General features: G+C 42.0%; 1 protein-coding gene across 12 annotated transcripts in view; it reads left to right on the top strand.

Annotated features, from left to right (window-relative positions):
* The window catches only part of CNTLN (centlein), a 484545-nt gene that overhangs the window by 76171 nt on the left and 385876 nt on the right, over positions 1 to 22498 (top strand). For all 12 annotated transcript variants that reach the window (XR_013541453.1, XR_013541452.1, XM_020797524.3 and 9 more), the window contains one exon: positions 8152 to 8236. Coding sequence is in view for 8 of the 12 variants with exons in the window: in XM_020797524.3 (XP_020653183.3) it covers positions 8152 to 8236 (85 nt within the window). In the remaining 4 variants the exon portion in view is untranslated. The remainder of the gene's footprint in view (positions 1 to 8151; positions 8237 to 22498) is intronic.

Here is a 22498-nt window from a genome sequence, read left to right as displayed (position 1 = left end):
TGGATTTCATCACAGATCTCCCGCGGTCACAAGGGTATACCTGTATCTTAGTGATTGTGGATCTGTTTACCAAGATGGCTCATTTTGTCCCATGTTCCAAACCTCCCACAGCTCCTGACACCGCTCAACTCTATCTCCAGCATGTTTTCCATTTACATGGTCTCCCGATGCACCTAATCTCTGATCGTGGTTCCCAGTTCACTTCCCGGTTCTGGAAAGCCATGCACTCCAGTTTGGGCACCCAGGTGCACTTGTCGTCAGCCTATCCCCCTCAAACAGATGGACAGACCGAGCGTACCAATGCCAACCTAGAACAGTATCTTCGTTGCTACACGTGTTACCAGCAAGATAATTGGGCTACCCTGTTACCCCTGGCGGAATTTGCTTACAATAATGCGATACATACATCTACTGAACAGACATCCGAAGACCTGAAACCAGAAGGGTTAACTGTGGCTGAAGAGAATGTGAAGAGATCGGAAACACCTGAATCACCTCCAGATTCTCCCTCCACAGCAGACAGGCTGCGGGGCAGGCTTCGGGAAAGAATCAGGACAAGAAGATCAGAGGATCGCTCAAAGGCTTTCCACAGAGACCTGCGTTCATCTAGTCCTGAGTACTAGCAGGATAGAAAGCTTTCCAGCAGCTCAAGGAGCTGTTTCATTATAAAACAGTTTCCAGTGGAGCCAGAAACTCCGTGGAAGCAAGGAATCAAAACCTTGGCTTGCATCCACGTTTCTTGTATCGTGTTCCTGACCCTGAATTCTGCCCTTGAACTATGTCGGTATTGGACTTCGGACTCTGACTCTGGACTACGCTGTGTATCGGACTCTGGACTTTGACACTGGACTTCCTTCTGTGAGTTAATTTATGGACATTGGCTTGCATTCTTGGTATTCTTGACCCTGGACTGGTTTATTGGACTTTGGCTGTTGTAAACCCCGGGAACGTGACAATTGGTCAGTTATTTAAGCTCTAGAATATTCCAAAGAATCCTATGCAGGTGCAGTTTAACCCATTCATGTGGATTCACAGAGTACTACTTGAAGAACCATGGTTATAGGTAAGTATCCTATCTTTTTATCCTATATTGTAGCCATTTAGCTTTGTTTGTTTGTTCAGTCGTTTAGTCGTGTCCGACTCTTCGTGACCCCTTGGGTCACGAGCTTTGCAAGTATCTTATTGCAATTTAAATTGGTGTGAAAGATACACATAAGGTAAAGATAAAGCTTCCCCTTGAGAAATTGTCCAGTCGTGTTCGACTCCTGGGAGGCAGTGCTCATCCCCGTTTCCAAGCCATAGAGCCAGCATTGGTCCGTAGACAGTTTCCATGGTCACATGGCCAGCGGGACTTAGACACAGAACGCTGTTACCTTCCCACCATGGTGGTATCTATTTATCTACTTGCATTTTTACATTCTTTTGGTCTGTTAGGTTGGCAGGAGCTGGGACAAGCAACGGTAGCTCACTCCATCACGTGGATTCGAACTGCTGATCTTCCAACCTTGCAGCCCAGAGGCAGTTTAACCCACAGCGCCACCACATTCCTATATACTGTATTATCCTATATTTTAGCTATTTAGCTTCACAAGTATCTTATTGCAGTTTAAACCGGTGTGGAAGATACATATATCTGTCCTTAAATAGAGTAGTAATGAGTTCAGACAACATGAGACATCTGGTCTAGTGCAGACAGATGCTTGCAAAGATGTAACCACTGGAACTGCTGTTATAAAACTACTTGGTCTAATGGGTTTCCAGTCAGAGAGAGACTAAAGACATTTTTAATCACATGTTTAAATTCATGAGCAGGGCATCTGTGTTGGGTTTATGTGTCCTCTTCCTCTAGAGATTGTGGATTGTGCCCAGTGTGGTCCATAACAGTATGATTCAGTCTTGTAAAGTTGAATGTGGTGTCTTCTTACTATTTAGATGAGTCTGTTTATTCCAGTGTCTGTATAGCCTACTTGATGGTTCCCAACTTAGGGGGAAATTATAATGATGGGGCAGAATTTAAATATCAAGTTAATTATCTCTGAACTTCTGGTGGCAAATTAAATGGACTTTTTTGTATTAAATTATTTACCTATGCTTATTGATTATGCTGCCTATAGGCAGTAGTTCAGTTAGTGTAACTTTATCATTTATCATCTTTTTTTCAAGGAATATAGAGAACATTCAGACTTTTCCACCTTAGTATACATTAATATCATTTGAAAAATATTTTGTTTTTAAGATAAATTACAAAATTGACATTTTTTTTTATCCTGGACAAAGTACCATTCTGTCGAAGTATATAACACTTTTGTCTAAGGTCAAATAATTGTGACTGTCCGCAATTGATGAAAGTTTAATATCCTGTTTCATTAAAAATTCTCAGAACATTGAACATAAGTCAACATTCCATGGAGAAGAAAGTATTACGCAGCTTGCATGTGTGCATATCTGCATATCAGAGCACAAAATATTGACATGATAATTGCAGTCAAGCCTGAGTGAACAGTGGCCTGTGGGAATTCAGCTGGTGTTGTACCAACTGGATGGCTGCTCAGGACACAGTTTGAAATGCAAGGTGCAAGTTAGCACTTTATTCGACACAGGCAGGCATCATTTAAAAATCCTTGGGGGAAAGCCTGGTGATGTGCAGATGTTAAAGCAGTCTGTTTCGAAGCTCTGATATTCTGAGCACTGTAAGAAACTTGTGCATTTTATAATAGAAGATGCTTTCATAACTAAAACAAAAATATGATGTTTAAGCTGTTTAAGTTAGTATTTCAGCCATAACATCTACAGTATTTAGCAATGGTCATTTGCACACATAATGTTAGAAATAGTATTTGATTTTAGTTGTTCTGTTTGGAAATGTAAAGACAGTTCATTTTGTTGAATGAAGTTTCTTTAGTAGACAAAGCAATAGATAGAGAATATAGTACAGGTTGCTTTATTTAATATTTAATTTTTATTTGAAAACATGATAGAAAGATACAATGTACATTGATTGTATATCCTTAAAATATTCATTATAATATAAAAGTAATTGTCATTGAAGCTCAGACATTTCCATACTTTGTAAGTTAGGATTTCAAAGTATTTATTGCTTAAAACTTTGCAGAACATTTAGCGTCTAATTTAACTATATCGGGCCTTCTCTTCTTTTAACACTTTAACATGTATTATCCTATGCAGTTTTATACATGGGACCTCCTGTCTGAGAGGCTGTAGGATTCAAAATAAATTCCAGTGTATGATGAAGAGTCAGCTAACACCTTTCTATTGATAGATACAGTGGAATATCTCAGATGTGTTGGAAAGAACAGGTCAAAGTGCCGTTGATACCAAAATGTGGAAAAGGCAATGAAGATCAGTTTGACCAGGGATATATAGGGTAAATAAGCGACACAGCAGGAGATTCTTCTCCATAATTTTGTTGAAGCAGCTGTACTTTCCTTGAGCAGTTGTATCTGCTTGTTCTGAGGAACCATATGTGAACAATGATCACTATAATTTGCACATGGGCCTATGTCCAGTTTTATTTTCTCTCTCTGATATTCTGAAGCCTAGATGAATAGATTTTTCCTAAACGTATTTTCCATGCCTAAAAATTCATTGTTTACAGAGGAGTGATTAGAAAAATTCAGATTCCAGATTCATTCTCTGGTTTAGGAGTCACTAGGATCTACCCCTGTTTGAAATCCTGGAACTCTTCTGCTAATTGTTTTACTGAGCAAGATGGACCAATTGTACAACTTGATGTAAGGCTGTCGCTATTTTTTTCTGAGTGGCTTATATACGGTCCATCCAATCTCCAATTCAGGCACCCTTTGGAACTAGACTCCTTTTGAATACAGCAGTTTCCAAGTAGTATCACAATAATTTCTTCGTTCTCCTGTTTTCCCAAATGCAAAGTTTTTTGTGGGAGTTTAAAAAGCACTTTCAGTTGAAAGTGGGAGGGGGCTCAAAAGAAACAATATGCAGAAAAGCAGTCCTTTTGGCCTACTTCTTGGCAACTCATTGAGTTGTGGTCACTGTTTTATCAGTTAAATTTCTATTACAGGAACATGAAATAGCACATTTGCCTTGTTCTGTGTTTTGCTTTATGTTATGCAAAAGTTTTTATTGATTTGCATCACAGATCTTTATTTGTGTGTATGACCATAATTTTTATTTAACATTACTGCTTAGCATATTTATTATAGGAAATGTAGTATTTTATGAACTTCGGGAGTGCACCTTTGAAAATATTTGTGGTTTTTTAGAAACAGCAGGTTCTGTTTTCACACCTCATTCGTAGTTAAATGCTTCCTGGTCGTCTCCAATATTTCATTTTTGACAACTCATTAAAAATGGGCCAAATCCCAGAAAATATGATCCTGTCACATTGTATAATATATAGCATGGGCTGTATGCAATAGAAAATTGTTAGTTAATGATTTAGAATAATTTCTCAGACTTTTTGGTTTTCAGTGGCTGGCGAAAACTGACTGTGAAAAATCCATGTGGTTAAATACAGCTCTGTTAAACATTTAAAATAGGCGGTACTCGTGGGAAAAGTGATTGGAGCTTAAAACTTGTATAAATTGACAGCCTCTCTTCACTCCATTTTTCATCCTAAAGAAGTCTGCAAATATTCTTAGCTCACATCATTATTGCTCATCAGTGGTTCTAATTAGCTAAACTGGAGTTTGTCTCGGTCATTGATCATCATCAGCTCTTTGACAGTGCTTGAATATATTTTTTTCTGATTTGGGTGAACACTTTTTAATGTATTGTAGGCATGTATGGTGTATATTAACAGAATCAAACATTTTTCCACTATGCTGTTTACTTTCACAAACAAGCCTACCTCTTGCTACCCCCATTTCCTCCCATTTATCATACTTAAAATGTAGCATTGGGTTCAATGATATGCTAGTAACTTGAAGTATACAGCAATATTACCTGGCTCTTCTGGGAGCTTCCCTGTAATGAGTGTTCAAGTTATCCTATGCCACCAGGAGGAGCTGGTGATAAAATTCCATACCAGATTTTAATTCACGCTGAAGTCTTCTACTAACATGCACTGTATGTAGAAATTATAGAATTTAGACTTTGGAATGCATTATTTACAAGTATTCTGTTAGCTGAAACACATTTCTAGTTTGTATCATGTGTTTGTAAGCTACAAAGAGAATTCAGTTTTTAAAAGAACAGCAAAAAATAAATCTGGTATCTGTTTTATTTTTAAAATTGTTGTATGGAATGAGGATATGTTCTTGCTAAATGTGGTTATTCATATTTGTATCCTGGGGATACGAATATGAATCGTAGGCATGGAGGCCCACTCCCTTCCCCCAGAACTGGCCAGTCCACTCGCCTCATGCCACTCAGGTCATTCATAGTCTTAATACAGGAAGGAGCCTAGTTGGCCCTCCCTCCCTCCCTGCTGGTCTTGCATTATAGCAGAAGAGGGAGTGCCTAAGCAAACAGTGACCAGGCCTAATGTTTGATATGCATGAAAAACTGTAGTGGTGGTGGGGCTTAGGAAAGAATTGGATTGCATTCAGGCCATTTGTGTATTTGAGAAAGCAAAATACTAATTCTGCTTGGGATGGAGTACGGGAAGGAGTAGGAAAGAGGTGATGACGTGGCATTCAGAGCTAGGGGGAATAGCCTGCTCTCCCCCTTGCGTATGTCATTACAGTAGGGGCTCCCTATCCGCAGAATTGGTATCTGAAGTTTCACTTATCTTCAGTTTGCCACAGCCCTATATACAACATACGGGGGCACCCCCTTATGACTTTTGTCCCACTCCTTGTACAGTATACAGGGTTCCCTGATATCTGTAGTTCATAGTAGATTATTATGCTGCGGAGTTTTGAATTTCTACAGTGTAAGTACAGAGACTCACAGAGAATAGCTAGAGGTTCCCCAGAGTCGACCTCTTTCTCAGCAATTGCCACTTGAAGTCTCAGTAACCCACTCTGAGTCGTTTGTAGGAGAAAGAATAAAAATGTTTCTTTGCTTACAGTTACTTGAAATTACAGGCTTGTGTATACTGTTTTCTTTACTGCACATATAGTAGGAACGAACTGAACAGGTGAACAGCAGCAAATAACTGCCACCAACTGATGAAAAAGAGGATAGAACACTCAGCAGTGAAATGGGTCTCTTCGAATTTTAAAAGCTGGAAGGAATAGTTGGTTAGTGTTGGACAGATAGATGATCACCTCAGAGCAGAAAAGTTGTTCCCAGTCACTCAAACTACAGACAGCATGTGAAGTTGTAAACAAAACTCCAGTAGATCATGGAACTCATCCCTCCATGAATATGTGGCTCCTATTCCAGTTAATTTAAGGCTATTCAATGTAATACTGTAATACTTTCTGGGTGTTTATTTCTTTTTGTGGCATGTTAACCTTGTGGTAGTCTGTTGTAATATTATGGCTCCTAAGCAACAGTGGTCAGAATCCTACTATATGCTCCTGAGGTCCATTGGTGTGAATCTCAACAGCAATTTTCTGCTGTTGAGATTATGTTGAAGCTTGCATTTCTTCTTGCATACCATTTGTGTGACTTAGCATGCAACTAGATATAACAAGCGTTGACTACTTAAATAAGAGCAATTTGCTGCTGAAATTTGCTCTGTTGGATTTAACGCCAGCATAAAAATTCAACTGGATTCTAATCCTTGTTTCCTTCAGCTATCGTCCTATTGTACTACATGTTCTCCTGGAAAAACACTGTAAGCACATAAGAATGCGCTTACATGTAGAGAATGTAATAGAATAGGTTCTGTGGTTTCCCCCCACTTACAGTGCTTTTTGTCCCAGTGCAAGACACTTCAAAGAGGATCAGCTTTTTGTGTCTGTTCTAGATTTGTCTACCTTGAATATTTTTTCTTTTTAATTCACATTTTATTTTTCTGTAATTTCTCTTCACTGTGAAGGGTCTGCTGTTTTTGTCCATCTACTACTTTTCATCCTTTTATTACTCCAAATATTTAAGAGTTTGATGGCCCAGCTCCACCTGTTATTCGTCATAATGGCTAGTTACTAAATCAAGATTTTATGTCCATATTATTTTTGAAAAAATAACATAATTCATTTTCTCACTTTCTTTTCTCTCCAACCATTGCTGATAACTGCTTTATACATAATAAATATTTCTCTTGTTGCTGTTTACTTTAGAAAGTAATGAAAATACAAAGGCATGAAATAGTTGAAATAAAAGGTGTTATTACTAAAGATGTGTTGTGGAAAACTGCTCAACACTGGGTGGATATAAAAGCTTTATGTGAAGGGCTTATTCACTAGTATTCATGCACTAAAGAGGTAAAGGAAGTATTTCTTCACCTAGCCTATAGTTAAATTGAAATTTTCTACAAGATGTAGTTATGGCCAATTTGACAAATAATTAAATTTAATTATTTGTACCCTACTTATCTAAACTACCAGATTGGCAGTCTTCATATTGAAAATGTTACTTCTCCAAACTGTTTGTAACTAAATCAAAACACTAGTAGTCTTATCACCGCGTGATTTATTCAGGAACTAAACAACTGACCAAAAAACGAACCAGCAAAATTGTCAAGCATTGCTGAAAAGTGGAAACTTTTTTGCTACTTGTGTTGCTACATTATTGCCTTAGTTGAAGTTATGATACATTGTAATTTTTTTCCACATCTGGAACTTGATTGGGGAGATGCAGGGTAAGAAATCATTAGGGAACATCTCTGCCCCAATTCTACCAGCTGTTGACAATTTTAACACAATATACCTCTTGAGGATTCCAATGGGAAAATACTGATGTTCTTCAATATTCTAATCTTCCTGTATCTCCAGCATGAAACAATGGTTTGATATCTATAACAGGGGAGCAAAGAGGTTCAGCTTTTTTTGGACGATATCCCACAGACCTCTCTCTTTAAGATAAGGATGTCAAATCTTGGCATCATAAATACAATTTTACTTAAAATAAAGTTGTTTTGTTGTTTACTGGTAAAATTTGCTGTCATTTGCCATATGTTCCATGATTAATTTTGCAAGGGCTGTCGGCCCCAGATAATTTAATTTCCCATGCTTTAAATGACATTCATTATCAGGACATGAAAAATTCAAATGATTAGCGGCAAATTATGAGTAATAAGTATCAATATATTTTTGTTGTTTCTAGAGAAAAGCAGAAATCTGAACTCAAGGACAGAAAGGTTTTAGAGATTTTAAAAGTTAAAGATGACAAAATACAGGCATTGAAACAGGTGAGTGTTATAGTGCTACTGTAATTTGACTTAATTTGTATTGCATGAATTATATTTTCAACATGTATCACTACTGAAGATTCCAGAGAGGGATATAGCTCACTGAGTAATATCAAATGATGTTCCCATTTGTCAAATAAGAATCAAGAGAAGAATGTCATTGCTGTGGCAACAGGATTTCATCATCTGTCATTCTTGAGACTGATCCCCATAAACTTGTTGCTAATCAGGCTAATAATGGCAGGATGTAGTTTGGATGTAGTGCATGGGTATGCATTTATGCCATCTCCCACATTTATACCATCTCCCGCTGTTCACTGTACAAGAAAGTCTGGACGCCATCTTTCTACTCCCTGCACTTCATTCTGTTTACCTCTTCTCTGTTTTCCAAAAGAAAAAAAAAACTCAGACAATCCTGCAAATAGCAGGGCAAATACTTAATACTGTTGTGGTGTTAGGCCATGATATTACCCCTCTGTTTTCATTACTGATGTATTTGTGTACCTTTAGAGTTTTTTTTATAAAGTATGATGGATTTTTGTTAGTTCTGTCCATATCTTGTTAATGGCTGTCTTAATCTCTTCTACCTTTTTTATTTTAGAAGAAACAAGATTTGAAAATCTGCTTAACGATCAGATCAAGATCTTGTTCTCCCCTTGCCAATTTTAGATAATAGCTCAGCATTCATTAGAGTAGTTCTACACACAGGTATTGTTTGTTGAGCAAAATCATTTTAATGGGAGAGATTGAAGTTTGTATTTATGGGGAAGATACATGACTGATGCACAGAGATTACAAGAACAGAAAGGGACACAGCTGGAATTCAGAAGAAAAGAGAGTGTTAGTGAGGATGCTTTATTAGTGGGTTTCTTCTGCACCTGCGCAAGACGTTTCGGAAGTTTCTTGAGCTTCAAAAAGATTTGACAATAAGATACTCCCCCTGGAGTGCAAGTTCCACCCCTCTGATCTTCCCCCCAGTTGCTTTTTTTCTGCTGCAAGGTCAGGATGCTAGGAACACTAGAGCGATAGAGAAAGGAAAGTAGAGCTATTTTTTCGTCAAATTATTTCCTCACAATAATTACCATATTAAGATCATTAGACTCACCTCCCTCTATTACCATCTCCACACAAGAATTGGAGGTTGTTCATGACTTTGTGTACCTCGGCTCAACCATCTCTGACACCCTCTCTCTAGATGTCGAGCTGGATAAACGCATTGGCAAAGCAGCCACCATGTTCTCTAGACTCACAAAGAGAGTATGGCTCAATAAGAAGCTGACGACACATACGAAGATCCAGGTTTATAGAGCCTGTGTTCTAAGCACACTCCTGTACTGCAGTGAGTCCTGGACCCTTTGTGCACGGTAGGAGAGGAAGCTGAACACCTTCCATATGCGTTGCCTCCGACGGATTTTTGGCATCACCTGGCAGGACAAAGTTCCAAACAGAGCAGTCCTAGAACGAGCTGGAATTTTCAGCATGAATACATTACTGAAACAGCGACATCTACGTTGGCTTGGGCACATCGTGAGAATGGCTGATGGTCGGATTCCAAAGGATCTCCTCTATGGAGAATTAGTGCAGGGAAAGCGCCCCAGAGGGAGACCACAACTGCGATACAAGGACATCTGCAAGTGAGATCTGAAGGCCTTAGGAATAGACCTCAACAGATGGGAAACCCTGACATCTGAGCGTTCAGCCTGGAGGCAGGCAGTGCATCACGGCCTCTCCCAATTTGAAGAGACCCTTGCCCAGCAGGCCGAGGCAAAGAGGAAGTCACATAAGCAGCAAAACCAGGGAGCCGGACAGGGGACAGACTGGGTTTGTCTTCAGTGTGGAAGGGACTGTCACTCTCGAATTGGCCTTCTCAGCCACACTAGGCGCTGTTCCAAGCCCTCCATACAGAGCATGCTACCATAGTCTTTCGAGACTGAAGGATGCCTAAAGTTGTTTCCTGTAGTTATTGATCATTTATTTCCCCCCTTTACAACTGTTTTTCGCTTTCCTGTGTTTTTTATCCCCCAAAGCACTTTCCCCCATCTTTTCCCTATTTTATGGCCCCTCCGGGATTCAAGAGGTGCACTTTTTGCCTAAAGAAAATACCTCTTACTGACGGGCACAATAAATGTTTATTCTGCCTGGGAGAATTCCATCAAACCCAATCGTGTCCCGATTGTAAAAAGCTAGCTAAACCCGCGATCAAGCTAAGACTCCAACGCCTTAGATCATACCTGTACGAAAGGACCCTTAACCCAGCCATGGAAGTGGGAGCTTCACTATCGGCAGACCAACCAAATCAGTCTGAAACAACTAGAGCCATGTCTAGCCCAGCTACTCACTCCATAACAAGTGTGATGTCGGTACCAAGTAAATCCAAAGAGTCACAGAAGTCATACAAATCTAACTCGACCTCTACAGCTAGAGCCCAGTCCTGTTCAGATGACCCTACAAAGAAGAAAAAGGATAGGGTAAGGCAAAGAAACAAAAGAAAATGTCTAAGACAACTACCATAGCACCTCCACCAGCTCCATTGCCTTCACCGGTATTGGAGGAGTTGTCTCGAGAAGCACCAGTCTTCTCAGATAAGAGACAACCACACTCTTGCATCAGCACAAGCAGCACATGCAGTTCTCAGCTTTTCGCCAAGTTCAGGTCAATCTCAGGCTGATATACCATCCAGCCCAGCCATGGCCGTTTATAGCCCTCAATCATCAGGGTGGGCAATTACTCATCATGAATCGGAATCAGAGTCTCCTGACCATTCGCCTAGAAAGTGTAAAGAAAAGTGGAGACATACCTCTCCAGTCCAACAATTACACCAACATGGAGAGCATTGCTGCCATACCAAACACCATCCTTACTATAGGCACCACTATTACCCGTACAGATACCAGGAATATGGATACTATGATGGCCTCAGGCGAGCCAGATATCCACTGCCTCCATGGCACTCACCCTCTAGATCATCTTCCCCGGATCGTTACAGATGACACCATGATTTCCCACAGCATCCAAATAAACCATCGCGTAAAAGACCTGCAGCCCCAGTAGCCACTGCACCGATGAAGAAATACAAACAGATGAGACGACAACCCACCGTCGATATGACCACTGTATACTCAGGACCTCCCAGATACCGAGCCAGGCTACAATACCGGATTACGACCCATACCAAGAATCCATAGAGTTAGACCACACTGCTCTCCCTCTGTACTTTCAACATCATCATGAAATAAAGATTCATCATTGTCGGAAGACTCAACAATACAGCATCCCACTGTGATTTCAGATACACTTGACAATCATCTTCCATCACTCTCCAAAGATTACACTTTGTACGCACAATTTATACAGTGGTGCCTTGATAGCGAGGTTAATGTGTTCCGTAAAAAAAAATCGCTATTCAAAAAATTCGCTATTCGAAATATGGTTTCCCATTGAAATGCATTGAAAGCCGGCTAATCCATTCCAATTGGAATGAATTGCCGTCCTTAATGGAAAATCTCCATAGGAAACCTCGCTATTCAAAACGCGGTTCCCCCATTGAAATGCATTGAACCCCATTCAATGCATCTCAAGGGGGGGGGGGAATCAACCACAAATTAACAAAGAGTCAGAACAAAGTCAAATTGGGTTAACACAGGGTTTATTAACTGCACTTTATGATCTCAAACATTTCAAACAGAAAACCTTAACTTTAAACCCTTTAAAAGTAGCAAACACGAAGAGCGGTTCCTCCATTGAAATGCATTGAACCCTATTCAATGCATCTCAAGGTGGGGGAATCAACCACAAATTAACAAAGAGTCAGAACAAGGTGAAATTGGGTTAACACAGGGTTTATTAACTGCACTTTACGATCTCAAACATTTCAAACCCTAAACCTTAACTTTAAACCCTTTAAAAGTAGCGAACACAAAGAGCGGTTCCTCCATTGAAATGCATTGAAACCTATTCAGTGCATCTCAAGAGGGGGGGGGGGAAATCAACCACAAATTAACAAAGAGTCAGAACAAGGTCAAATTGGGTTAACAAAGGGTTTATTAACTGCACTTTACGATCTCAAACATTTCAGACAGAAAACCTTAACTTTAAACCCTTTTAAAGTAGCGAACACGAACCGCGGTTCCTCCATTGAAATGCATTGAAACCATTGAAGATCGCTATCCGATAATCGCCCATAGGAAAAATCGCTAATCAAGGCTTAAAAATGCCCCGAAAACCACATCGCTATTCGGTTTTTTCGTTAATAGAGGCGCTCGCTTTCGAGGCACCACTGTACTCCGAATGGCGAAAGTTTTTCAACTTGATAGTCAGCAACCTTCTCAACAAGAAAATGACTTGGTATTTCATGAGTTGGAGCAAGATAAGACCCCACCACCCAGCTTAAGTTTAATGCTGGCTATGCTACAGCTCGTTAAAAAATCGTGGGACAAGCCACCCTCATCTCTTCAAACTCCACATAGGGTGGTACACCATTATAAAACACATGGCACAGATGCCACTTCTTGCTTAAACACCCGGCACCTAACTCAATTGCGGTGGAATCCACACAATACAGCACACGCAATAAATCATCTATGACCCCAACTAACAGAGAGGGACTCAAACTTGATGTCCTTGGGAGAACATTATATTCCTTTACATCCCTTCTCATACGCATCTCCAATTACCAAGCAGCCATGGGTGTGTACCAAAGACACCTTGGGACAAGATACTACCAACACTGCAGGCAGCATCTGAAATGACCAAACCAGATCTGCTAAATACATATTCGGAGGCAACAACTCTCGCTAAACAACATAGAGTGGCTGCTATACACACCTCAGATATGGCGTCTAAGGCAATGGCTACATCCATTGCTATTAGAAGGCACGCTTGGCTTCGCTCATACAATATCCTTGATGATATTAAGGCCATAATCTGGACCTTCTGTTAGATGCCGTGGGCGTATTCAATTCCAAAACTAATGAGATGATGAAAAATATTCACAAGCTTAGAAAAATGGCAAAATCTTACATACCTGTGATAAGCGGGACGAGAATATAGAAGCTCTCATTGGAGTGCTGTCCCCAAGTAAGACATCCCAAGAAGTACAGACCACTCTGCCGCCAACCCCCTCCAAGAAAGATACACCAGGGGATAGACACCCAGGAGCTGGAAACAAATCTACAGGGTCTGACTGTGGCAATGCAAACGGACTGGGAATTGGTGGGAAAAGAGGAGAAGGGGAGGTACATAGTGGAGGCGGGAATGGGGATTATGAATAGGGACCGCGACAACATACCGGGGGGTTGGGAACTCATCTGGGTGGAAGACCCATGGATGGGGAGATGCGAAAAGGCAAAGGTGTCCCGGGAAGAGGCAGATTACTGCCGTAGATGGGGACTACCCCAGAGACCATTGTACTGGGGTGAAACCGAGGCACAAGTGGAGGAGACGACTGAGAGAGGAGAAAGAGGCGGTGGCGAGGGAAGCCAAGGCACGTCAGGCATGGCGAGTGGAGGAGGCATGGAGGATGATGCACCTCCGGGACCGTGGGGATGCTTTACAGGAGAGGGAGACCCGATATGGAGAGAAGACAGAGACAATGAGACACTACTGCTATTGAGGGAAGAAGGAACTGAAGTTGAAGTTCCCAGTTATGACCCCTTTGTTTCAGGACCTTGGGAAATTAAATTCCTCAACCCTTTTGACTCTGATTTAAGGTTGCCCTTGCGAGGCCCATTGGCGTCACAAGAGAAGTTACAAAATGACCTGTTGAGAGATGTTATGCCATTGACGAGAGAATTAAACACAATTTTGAATTTTGGATTAAAAACTACTCCTGGTTTATTTGAACAAAAGTTGGAGGCTAATAGCAAACCCTCACAATACCACAACAGACTTAACGGTATCAAAAGCCTCAATATCGAAAACCGTACAGTGGGGTCTCGACCTACGGAATTAATCCGTATGGGAACGGAGTCCGTAGGTCGAAAAGTACGCAGGTCGAAAATGCATTCCCCATAGCAATGCATTGAAAACCATTTAATCTGTAACACACATACAAAATAAAAATAAAAAATTTAAAATAAAAACTTACTTTTCTGAAGTCTTCCAGGGGTCCCCCGCTGCTGCCATCGCCGCTGCTGGAGGACTCCCAGGGCTTCGGCGCCGCTGCCGGAAGCCTCTTGGAGCTCCCCTGACGCCACCATCGCCATTGCAGGACTCCGAGGGTTTCGACGTGGCTGCCGGAGGCCTCTTGGGGCTCACCCCCCCACCAATGCAGGCTTTCCCAGGGTGGACGGGCCTACCCGGGAAATCCTGATAGACCAGGCCTACCGGAAGAAGCTCTCCCCTGGTAGACCCGGTCTACCCTGGGAAAGCCTGCGTTGGCGGGGGGGACCTCCGGAGGCCTTCCCCGCCACCATGGGAGGCTTCTTGGAGGTCCTACGCTGCCACCGATAGTGCTTTGGAGGCACTATCAGCGGCGAGGGCAACCTCCAAGAGGCCTCCCATGGCGAGAGGGAAGGCCTCCGGAGGTTTCCCGCTGCTGCTGCTACTCGTGCTGCTAGCCTTCGGAGGTCTCAAAGGGCTTTCCTCCCGACATCAGAGGAAGCAGTTTGAGAGCTCCGAAAGCAAAAAGGCCCTTTCCAGCCCTTTCTCCCTACCTTTTTGCTTTCAGAGGTCTCAAAAGGGTTCCTCTGATGTTGGGAGGAAAGCCCTTTGAGACCTGTGAAGGCTCGCAGCAGCAATGGTGGTGGCGGGGGGGGGACCTCCGGATACCTTCCAAGGCTTCTCTGGAAGGCATCTGGAGGTCCCCCCTGCCACTGCCGCCGCTGGGAGCTGAGCCACGCCGGGCAACCCCAGCCATGCTCGGACTCCTGGGAGTCCAAGCATGGCTGGGGTTGCCCAGCGCGGTGCGGCTCCTAGCAGCGGCAGCTATGGCAGGGGACCTCCGGATGCCTTGCAGGGCTTCTCCACCCCCATGGGAGGCATCTCTGAGGTCCCCCCCACCGCCAATAGTGGCTCCGAAGCACTATCGGCAGTGGGGGGGACCTCCGAGATGCCTCCCATGGCGGTGGAGAAGCCCTGCAAGGCATCCGGAGGCACAACCTACAGCCAACGGACTTGAAGGGGGAGGCGGGGAAAGCTCCAAATTTGAATTGGGCACTTTTCCCGCCTCCCTCTTCTGGTCCGTAGGTCGATTTTCCGGTCGCAAGTCGAAGTGAAACTTTGCGGCTGGAGAAGTCCATAGGTCAAAAAGTCCATAAGTGGAGCCGACCGTAAGTCGAGACTCCACTGTATTTCCAACAGCAACCATACCAATACCAGCAGCCCTTTTTTACCATATCAACTACACCAGGAAAGGTCTTATCAGTCGACCTCTATATCGACTCCACAATTCAGACCTCACCAACCACAGAATACAAGACAGCCCTTTTGTAAACAGCAAAGAAAGGGTAAGCAATACTCATAACCTTTCCCAGTTACCTTTCCAAACAAGACTTGTTGGGAGGCGGGGCTTGTCACAGTGAAGCCAGCAGCTCCAAGGGGAAGCTCCCTGGAAAAGTTGGAACTGCCCGGTTTGGGATCCCCTTAGAAATAAGGGGATCGAAGGAGAGACCAGGAGAGGTGGGGAGAGAATGGGGAGCAACCCAGTATTTCTTCCATCTGTAAGATTCACTCAAGCACGAACAGGATGCGGGAGCCATTTTCTTGGCACGGAACCATGAGTACCCAGGAGGAGAAGAGAACAAGCGTTGCAGCATAGAAAATAAGTTGAAGCATTTGATCTATGAACAGCCCCATTAAGCTGAAAAAAAAGCAGAGTGAAAAAAATTGTCCAAAGGAGGAAAGAAGAGGCGAGCTTTTGCTTACCAGTCTGCTTCTGACTCTCGGACTCTTAAACTGACTCTGAAACAACAGGCTGGCTCACAGCCGAAAGAGGGACAGTGACTGAAAACTCTTGTTCTTAAAAAATCCCGGAGGGAAATACCGAGGGACAGGATTTATGAGACTGAAACTTTGGGAATGCGGCTCAGCGTGGAGGAACTAGTCTGTGTGGGACTCTGAAATGGATTTTTATCTGGTTTTTGGAGAAGATGGAATGAGTTTCTTTTTTTAGAAACATGAGAACAGACTGAGGAAGAAACAACAGCGAGACCTGACTAACTGGATCGAGCAGCCAGGAAAACCAGGACTGGAGTTTTTCTTTATGGATTCTTTGGACTAATGGAAAGAATATCAGTTGGATTATAAGGGGATCTGCTGGAGAGATTGAAATCTGGTGATCGTGGTGTAGTTTGGACTCTTTTGGCTTGACTGTGTGGGATCTTGATAATAGAATTTTGTTGGCTTTTTGCAGAAAAAAAAGGCTAATTCTGCCATGGTTGTATTTTAAATTTCTGGACTTAAAGTTGATTTATATATGATAGCATCTGTGTATGAATGAGAGGAAGAACTTAGGGGAAATTTTTGATCGCGGGTTTGGTTTGTGAAGGATATAGTAGTATCTTTATAAACCTTATGCATCGGAAAGACTGAAATGGCTCAAAATTTGGGAATAATGGCACAAAAAATAAAGGAATGGCAGATTAACATGCAGAAGATAATAATAGCAGGATTCCAGCAAATAAATGAACGTTTTAATCAGATAGAAAATCAGATGAAAGAGAGGTCATCAGATGCTAAACAACAGTCAAGTAAAACTGTATTAACTCCAGAACAGCCCATATTGAGTAAGATATCAAGCAATATAGATGGGGTAAAGAGCTATCCAGTGATTTATTCAGTTACTGCAGTCAGAAAATGTGATACTGAAAATTAGATGTTTTGGATTCGTTCTCCCCTTCCAAAAATTGGAAGAAAGCTGGAGTCACTGAAACAAGAGGAGTCTATTGAGAAAATATGGAATGAGACAGAAATGGGTAATTATTTAGATGTGATTAATAACTGCCCAATTCAAAAGGAAATTGAAGGAGGGGATTTATTACACAAATGGCTATGGTTCTCAGACAGTGTTGGAGTGACATAGAATTAAACTAAAATAAAGCTGTAGGTGGATAGCTGAAGGGCAACCGAATTACAGAAAAAAGCTGAAAGTGGATTTGTTTTTGTAATATGACTTGATTGGATGATTGTGTATTTTGTGTTCTCCTATCCTCCCTAACCCTTTCCTTTTCCTTCCACTCCCTTTCACCTTTTGTATTCCCTATCCTATTCTTAGATAAATAAAAATATATATTAAAAAAAGACTTTCTACCAGAATGGCAACGGATAACAACTGACAAATGGGTCTTGTCTATAGTCCAAAGGGGTTATCACATTAAATTTTTCAAAACACCAGCACCTAGTACTATCAAAAATACTACTTTTTCATTAGCCCTACAGGAGAAAATATCACTCTTCCAAAAACAAGCCGTAATTAGAGTCTTACCTTCTTCAACAAATGAAGATTTTCATTCTCGTTATTTTACAGTCCCAAAGAAGGATGGAGGACTTCACCCCATCCTGGATCTCAGAAAACTTAACAAATTTATCTGACACAGAAAATTCTGTATGCTAACTTTTGATACCATTATCCCCCTTCTCTCATAGGGAAACTATGGTAATCGATCTAAAGGATGCATACTTTCACATATTGATACATCCTCTTCACCAAAAATTCCTGAGATTCCAGTTCAAAGACACGACATATCAATTGTGTGCCCTACCATTCGGACTATTGATAGCCCCAAGAACATTTACAAAATGCATGGCTCCAATAGCAGCCCACCTATGACTTTGAGAGATTGCCATCTTCCCCTACATTGACGATTGGCTTAAAGTGGCTCGATTGTACCATGATGCTGTCAGAAATCACCTTAGACACACTGCAAAGACTAGGCTTGAAAGTAAACTATGACAAAACTCAACTAGAACCATCTCAAAGGATCAGCTACATAGGAGCAGATCTAGACTCTATAAAAGCAAGAGCATTCCTACCTCTTCAAAGAATTGTCAAGATAGAACATGCAATTTGTTCATTCCATTCGCATACAACAGTATCAGCACGTGAAGCACAACACGTGCTAATGGCCTCTACAACCGCAGTTATCACACATGCAAGGCTAAAAATGAAATTGCTACAAGCATGGTTTCTATCCCTATTTGACCCCTTGATAGACCACCAGTCGAAACGCCTCACAGTGACCCCAGAATTAGCAGACCAACTTACCTGGTGGACATCCCTTCTGAATCTGACCATCGGCAGACCCTTCAAGATTATCCATACAAGTTACTATAGATACCAGCCCCTTGGGATGGGGAGTGCATTGTCAAGAACTCCGAATACACTGTCTGTGGACAAAAAGAGAAAAACTGTTACACATAAATCAATTAGAAATATTAGCCATAATAAAAGCATTTCAAGCCTTCTTACCTCGCATCGAAGGACAAGCAGTTCAACTAGTCACGGACAACATCATGGCTATGTATTATATAAAAAAACAGGGAGGCACTCACTTACTCTCCCTCCTGTGTCACGTTCCCGGGGGTTACAACAGCCGAAGTTCGATAAACCAGTCCAGGGTCAAGAATACCAAGAATGCAAAGCCAATGTCCATAAATTAACTCACAGAAGGAAGTCCAGTGTCAAAGTCCAGAGTCAGAGTCCGAAGTCCAATACCGGCGTAGTTCAAGGGCAGAGTCCAGAGTTCAGGGTCAGGAACATGATACAAGAAATGTGGATGCAAGCCAAGGTTTTGACTCCTTGCTTCCACGAAGTTTCTGGCTCCACTGGAAACTGTTTTATACTGAAACAGCTCCTTGAGCTGCTGGAAAGCTTTCTATCCTCTAGTACTCAGGACTAGATGAATGTAGGTCTCTGTGGAAAGCCTTTGAGCGATCATTTAAGTCGACTACCCACCCATACACACGAGTGGACACTGGACAATTATACTTTTCAAACTATTTGTCATTGTTGGGGATACCCATCAATAGCAGGCATCAATCCCAAGTCTCTAGGAGATACCTTCGTGATAGATTGGACAGGAGAACTCTTATACATGTTTCCACCAGTATCAATGATCCAGGAGACAGTAATCAGAATCACACAATGGCAAGCGGATGCAATAATGATTGCTCTATGGTGGCCACGTCAACCGTGGTTTACCCACCTAAGGATGATAGCAACAGATATATTTATTACACTTACCATCAATACCGAATATCCTCTCCCAGAACAACGGCTCGATTTTCCATCCAGACATTCAGTCTTTGAGACTGACAGCGTGGAGAATAACTCTTGAGTTCCACAAAATCCTAGATTGGGCCCGCAAACCCTCCATGCAAAAACTCTATGAGAACAAATTGAAATCTTTAAAGAATTTTACAGATCCCAAAAATTTAAGCCCGAACCCGGTCTCACTTACAACAATACTCACCTTCGTTCTTCACTTGTTTGATCTTGGACTGTCTTATTCTACTACTGAAGTTTATATTTCAGCGATCGTGGCACATCAACCACCCCACTCGCCATCAGCAAAACTTTTTTCCCATCATATTTTGAAAACAATTCATGAAAGGACTTCAAAATATCGGACCCCCCAACTCAACAAATTGTACCTCAGTGGTCCTTACAGCTAGTTCTAGGTGCTCTAACTAAACCTCCTTTTGAATCAATGGCTACCTGTAATGAAAAACTATTATCTTTAAAGACAATCTTCTTGGTAGCAGTCACATCTGCGAAATGAGCCAGTGAACTGGCGGCTCTTAGATAGGATTTTCCATATCTACAATTTCATCCTGACAAGGTTACTATGTACTTTGACGTATCATTTCTCCCCAAGGTGATATCTGAATTCCACATGAATCATCTGCTAATACTACCAACATTGTTTCCATCCCCATCATCATCCATTGAACGCAAGCTCCACATGCTGGATGTCTGAAGAACACTAGCATTTTATACTAACAGGACAAGGGACTTAAGGAAATCTCCTAAATTATTTGTGTGCTATCATGGCCCAAATAAAGGTGCTCTGGCTTCAGCACAGACCATATCCCGATGGATAGTTCATACTATATCTTTAGCGTATGAACTGTTGGGCAAGACAATACCTCAGCAATTGAAAGCTCACTCCACTAGAGCAATATCAACATCAACTGCTCTACTTCGTGGACTAGAGATACCAGGCATCTGCCAAGCAGAAACATGATCCAATCCAATGACCTTCATGAAACATTACCGCCTCGATGTCAGGACAAAGAATGATACCGCATTTGGCAGAGCGATCCTGACATCTCTGCTACCATGACGTGCTACCATCTGGTAAGTGAGCTTGTTAGTCACCCACTTGTGTGCATTCACAGAGGCCACGAAGGAGAAAGAGAAGTTACCTACCTGTAACCATGGTTCTTCTAGTGCACCTCTGTGAATTCACACATTCCCTCCCTCCCCTCTGTCTGTCACGTTGTCTAATTTATGAGCATCCTACTTTGACAGTGGTGGCCTATAGAAGGAACTGAGGGGAAGATCGGAGAGGCGGAGCTTACACTCCAGGGGGAGTATCTTATTGTCAAATCTTTTTGAAGCCCCAGAAACTTCTGAAATGTCCTTGCAGGTGCAGAAGAAACCCACTTGGGTGAATTCACAGAGGTCCACTAGAAGAACCATGGTTACAGGTAGGTAACCTCTCTCTTTCCCCCACCTTTATTCCAAACACCTCTGGGGCACATATAAGATCATTCTCTGCATTATCCAATTTGTATGAGGTCTAGATCAAAGTAGAATGGTTAGATTTGGGCCTAGGGCACAGGGAGATGATCTGAGGAAATTCAGAACAGTTTGCAGATTTGGATGTCTAAAATAAGAAGGAGAACCCAAACTATGTGGAGAAATGATGTGAAACTAAGAACATAGGAAGAGCCCTTCTGGATCAGGCCAAGAGCCCATCTAATCCAGCTTCCTGTATCTCACAGTGGCTCCACCAGATGCCTCTGGGAGCACACGAGACAACTAGATACCTGTCTCCTGATATCCCTCCCCCCCCCTGCATCTTGCATTTGGAGATACCTTTCTTCTCAGCCTGGAAATTAGACATCTCTATCATGGCTTGTAACCTGGGATGGACTCTTCCTCCAGGAATCTGTCCAATCCCCTTTTGAAAGCATCTAGGCCAGATGCCATCATCATATCCTGTGGCAAGGAGTTCCACAGACTAACAGCATTGGGGTAAAGAAATATTTTATTTTGTCCTCACTTTCCCAACACTCAATTGGAGTGGATGTCCCCAGGTTCTAGTATTGTCATCCATTATCTGCATAATTTTATACATCTCAGTCATGTCCCCCCCTCAGGTGCCTTTTCTCTAGACTAAAGAGCCCCAAGCGCTGTAGCCTTTCCTCATAAGGGAGGTGCCCCAGCCCAATCATCATTTTAGTTGCTCTCTTCTGCACCATTTCCAGTTCCACAATGACTTTTTTTAGGTGTGGCAACCAGACCTGTATGCAATACTCCAGGTGTGGCTGTACCAGCATTTTCAGGACTGCCACTTTCTGGAAAGTCGGAAATGGAAATTGGTCAGGGAAAGTCAGGGAAATTGTGACTAAAATCTATTCAAACAGTGGATTTTTGACCTGCTGCTACAAGAGCATGATCTCTCCTTGTGGCAACTGGAATAGAGAAGTAGCAGAATACAAGTAAAACTTAATGATGTCCTTTCCCAGCTCCACCTCTTTTTCAGCTCCACCCCCAGCAACCAGCTTAATGTGTTTGCTGAGCTTTGTCTCTGCATGATTTCCAAGGTCTGCCTGTAGCATTTGCAAAGCAAGACTAGTTTAAAAATTTAGCAAGGTACAAAGTTTAAACATCTGTTTTCATCCCTACCTGCTAGAACTGCATTGAACTTACATATCAAGATAAGCATGTTTTTGGATCATGATTATGTATGGAATGGACATTTTGTTTCCTGCTAAACCCAGCACATAGTTGCAAATGAGTTTTGTTCCTGTTGGATTTCACAGTCAAGTAGCACTTTCTACTCTGCACCATGCAAAGTATTTTTTTTCCAAATGTCATTGCTTGTATCTATGGGTATCACCTTTTTCTGAGAAAATGAAAAGAAGAAATTACAACCAACCTTGACTCTAAAGGAGAAGGAAAAGAACTGATTGACTTTGCAACTTGTACCCTTCATGTTGTACATGGGTCTTTTAAAACAGGATTGAAAACAGTGAAATGAGACCTGAATTCAGTCTTGTGCAACATGTATGTCCAAAGATTCCCCAGCTAGGAGG

This window comes from Pogona vitticeps, chromosome 2, assembly GCF_051106095.1.
Source record: "Pogona vitticeps strain Pit_001003342236 chromosome 2, PviZW2.1, whole genome shotgun sequence".
In the NCBI taxonomy this organism is placed as follows: Eukaryota; Metazoa; Chordata; class Lepidosauria; order Squamata; family Agamidae; genus Pogona; species Pogona vitticeps.
Note: the sequence above shows the minus strand (reverse complement) of the source record. Positions and strands in the feature narration are given on the sequence as shown.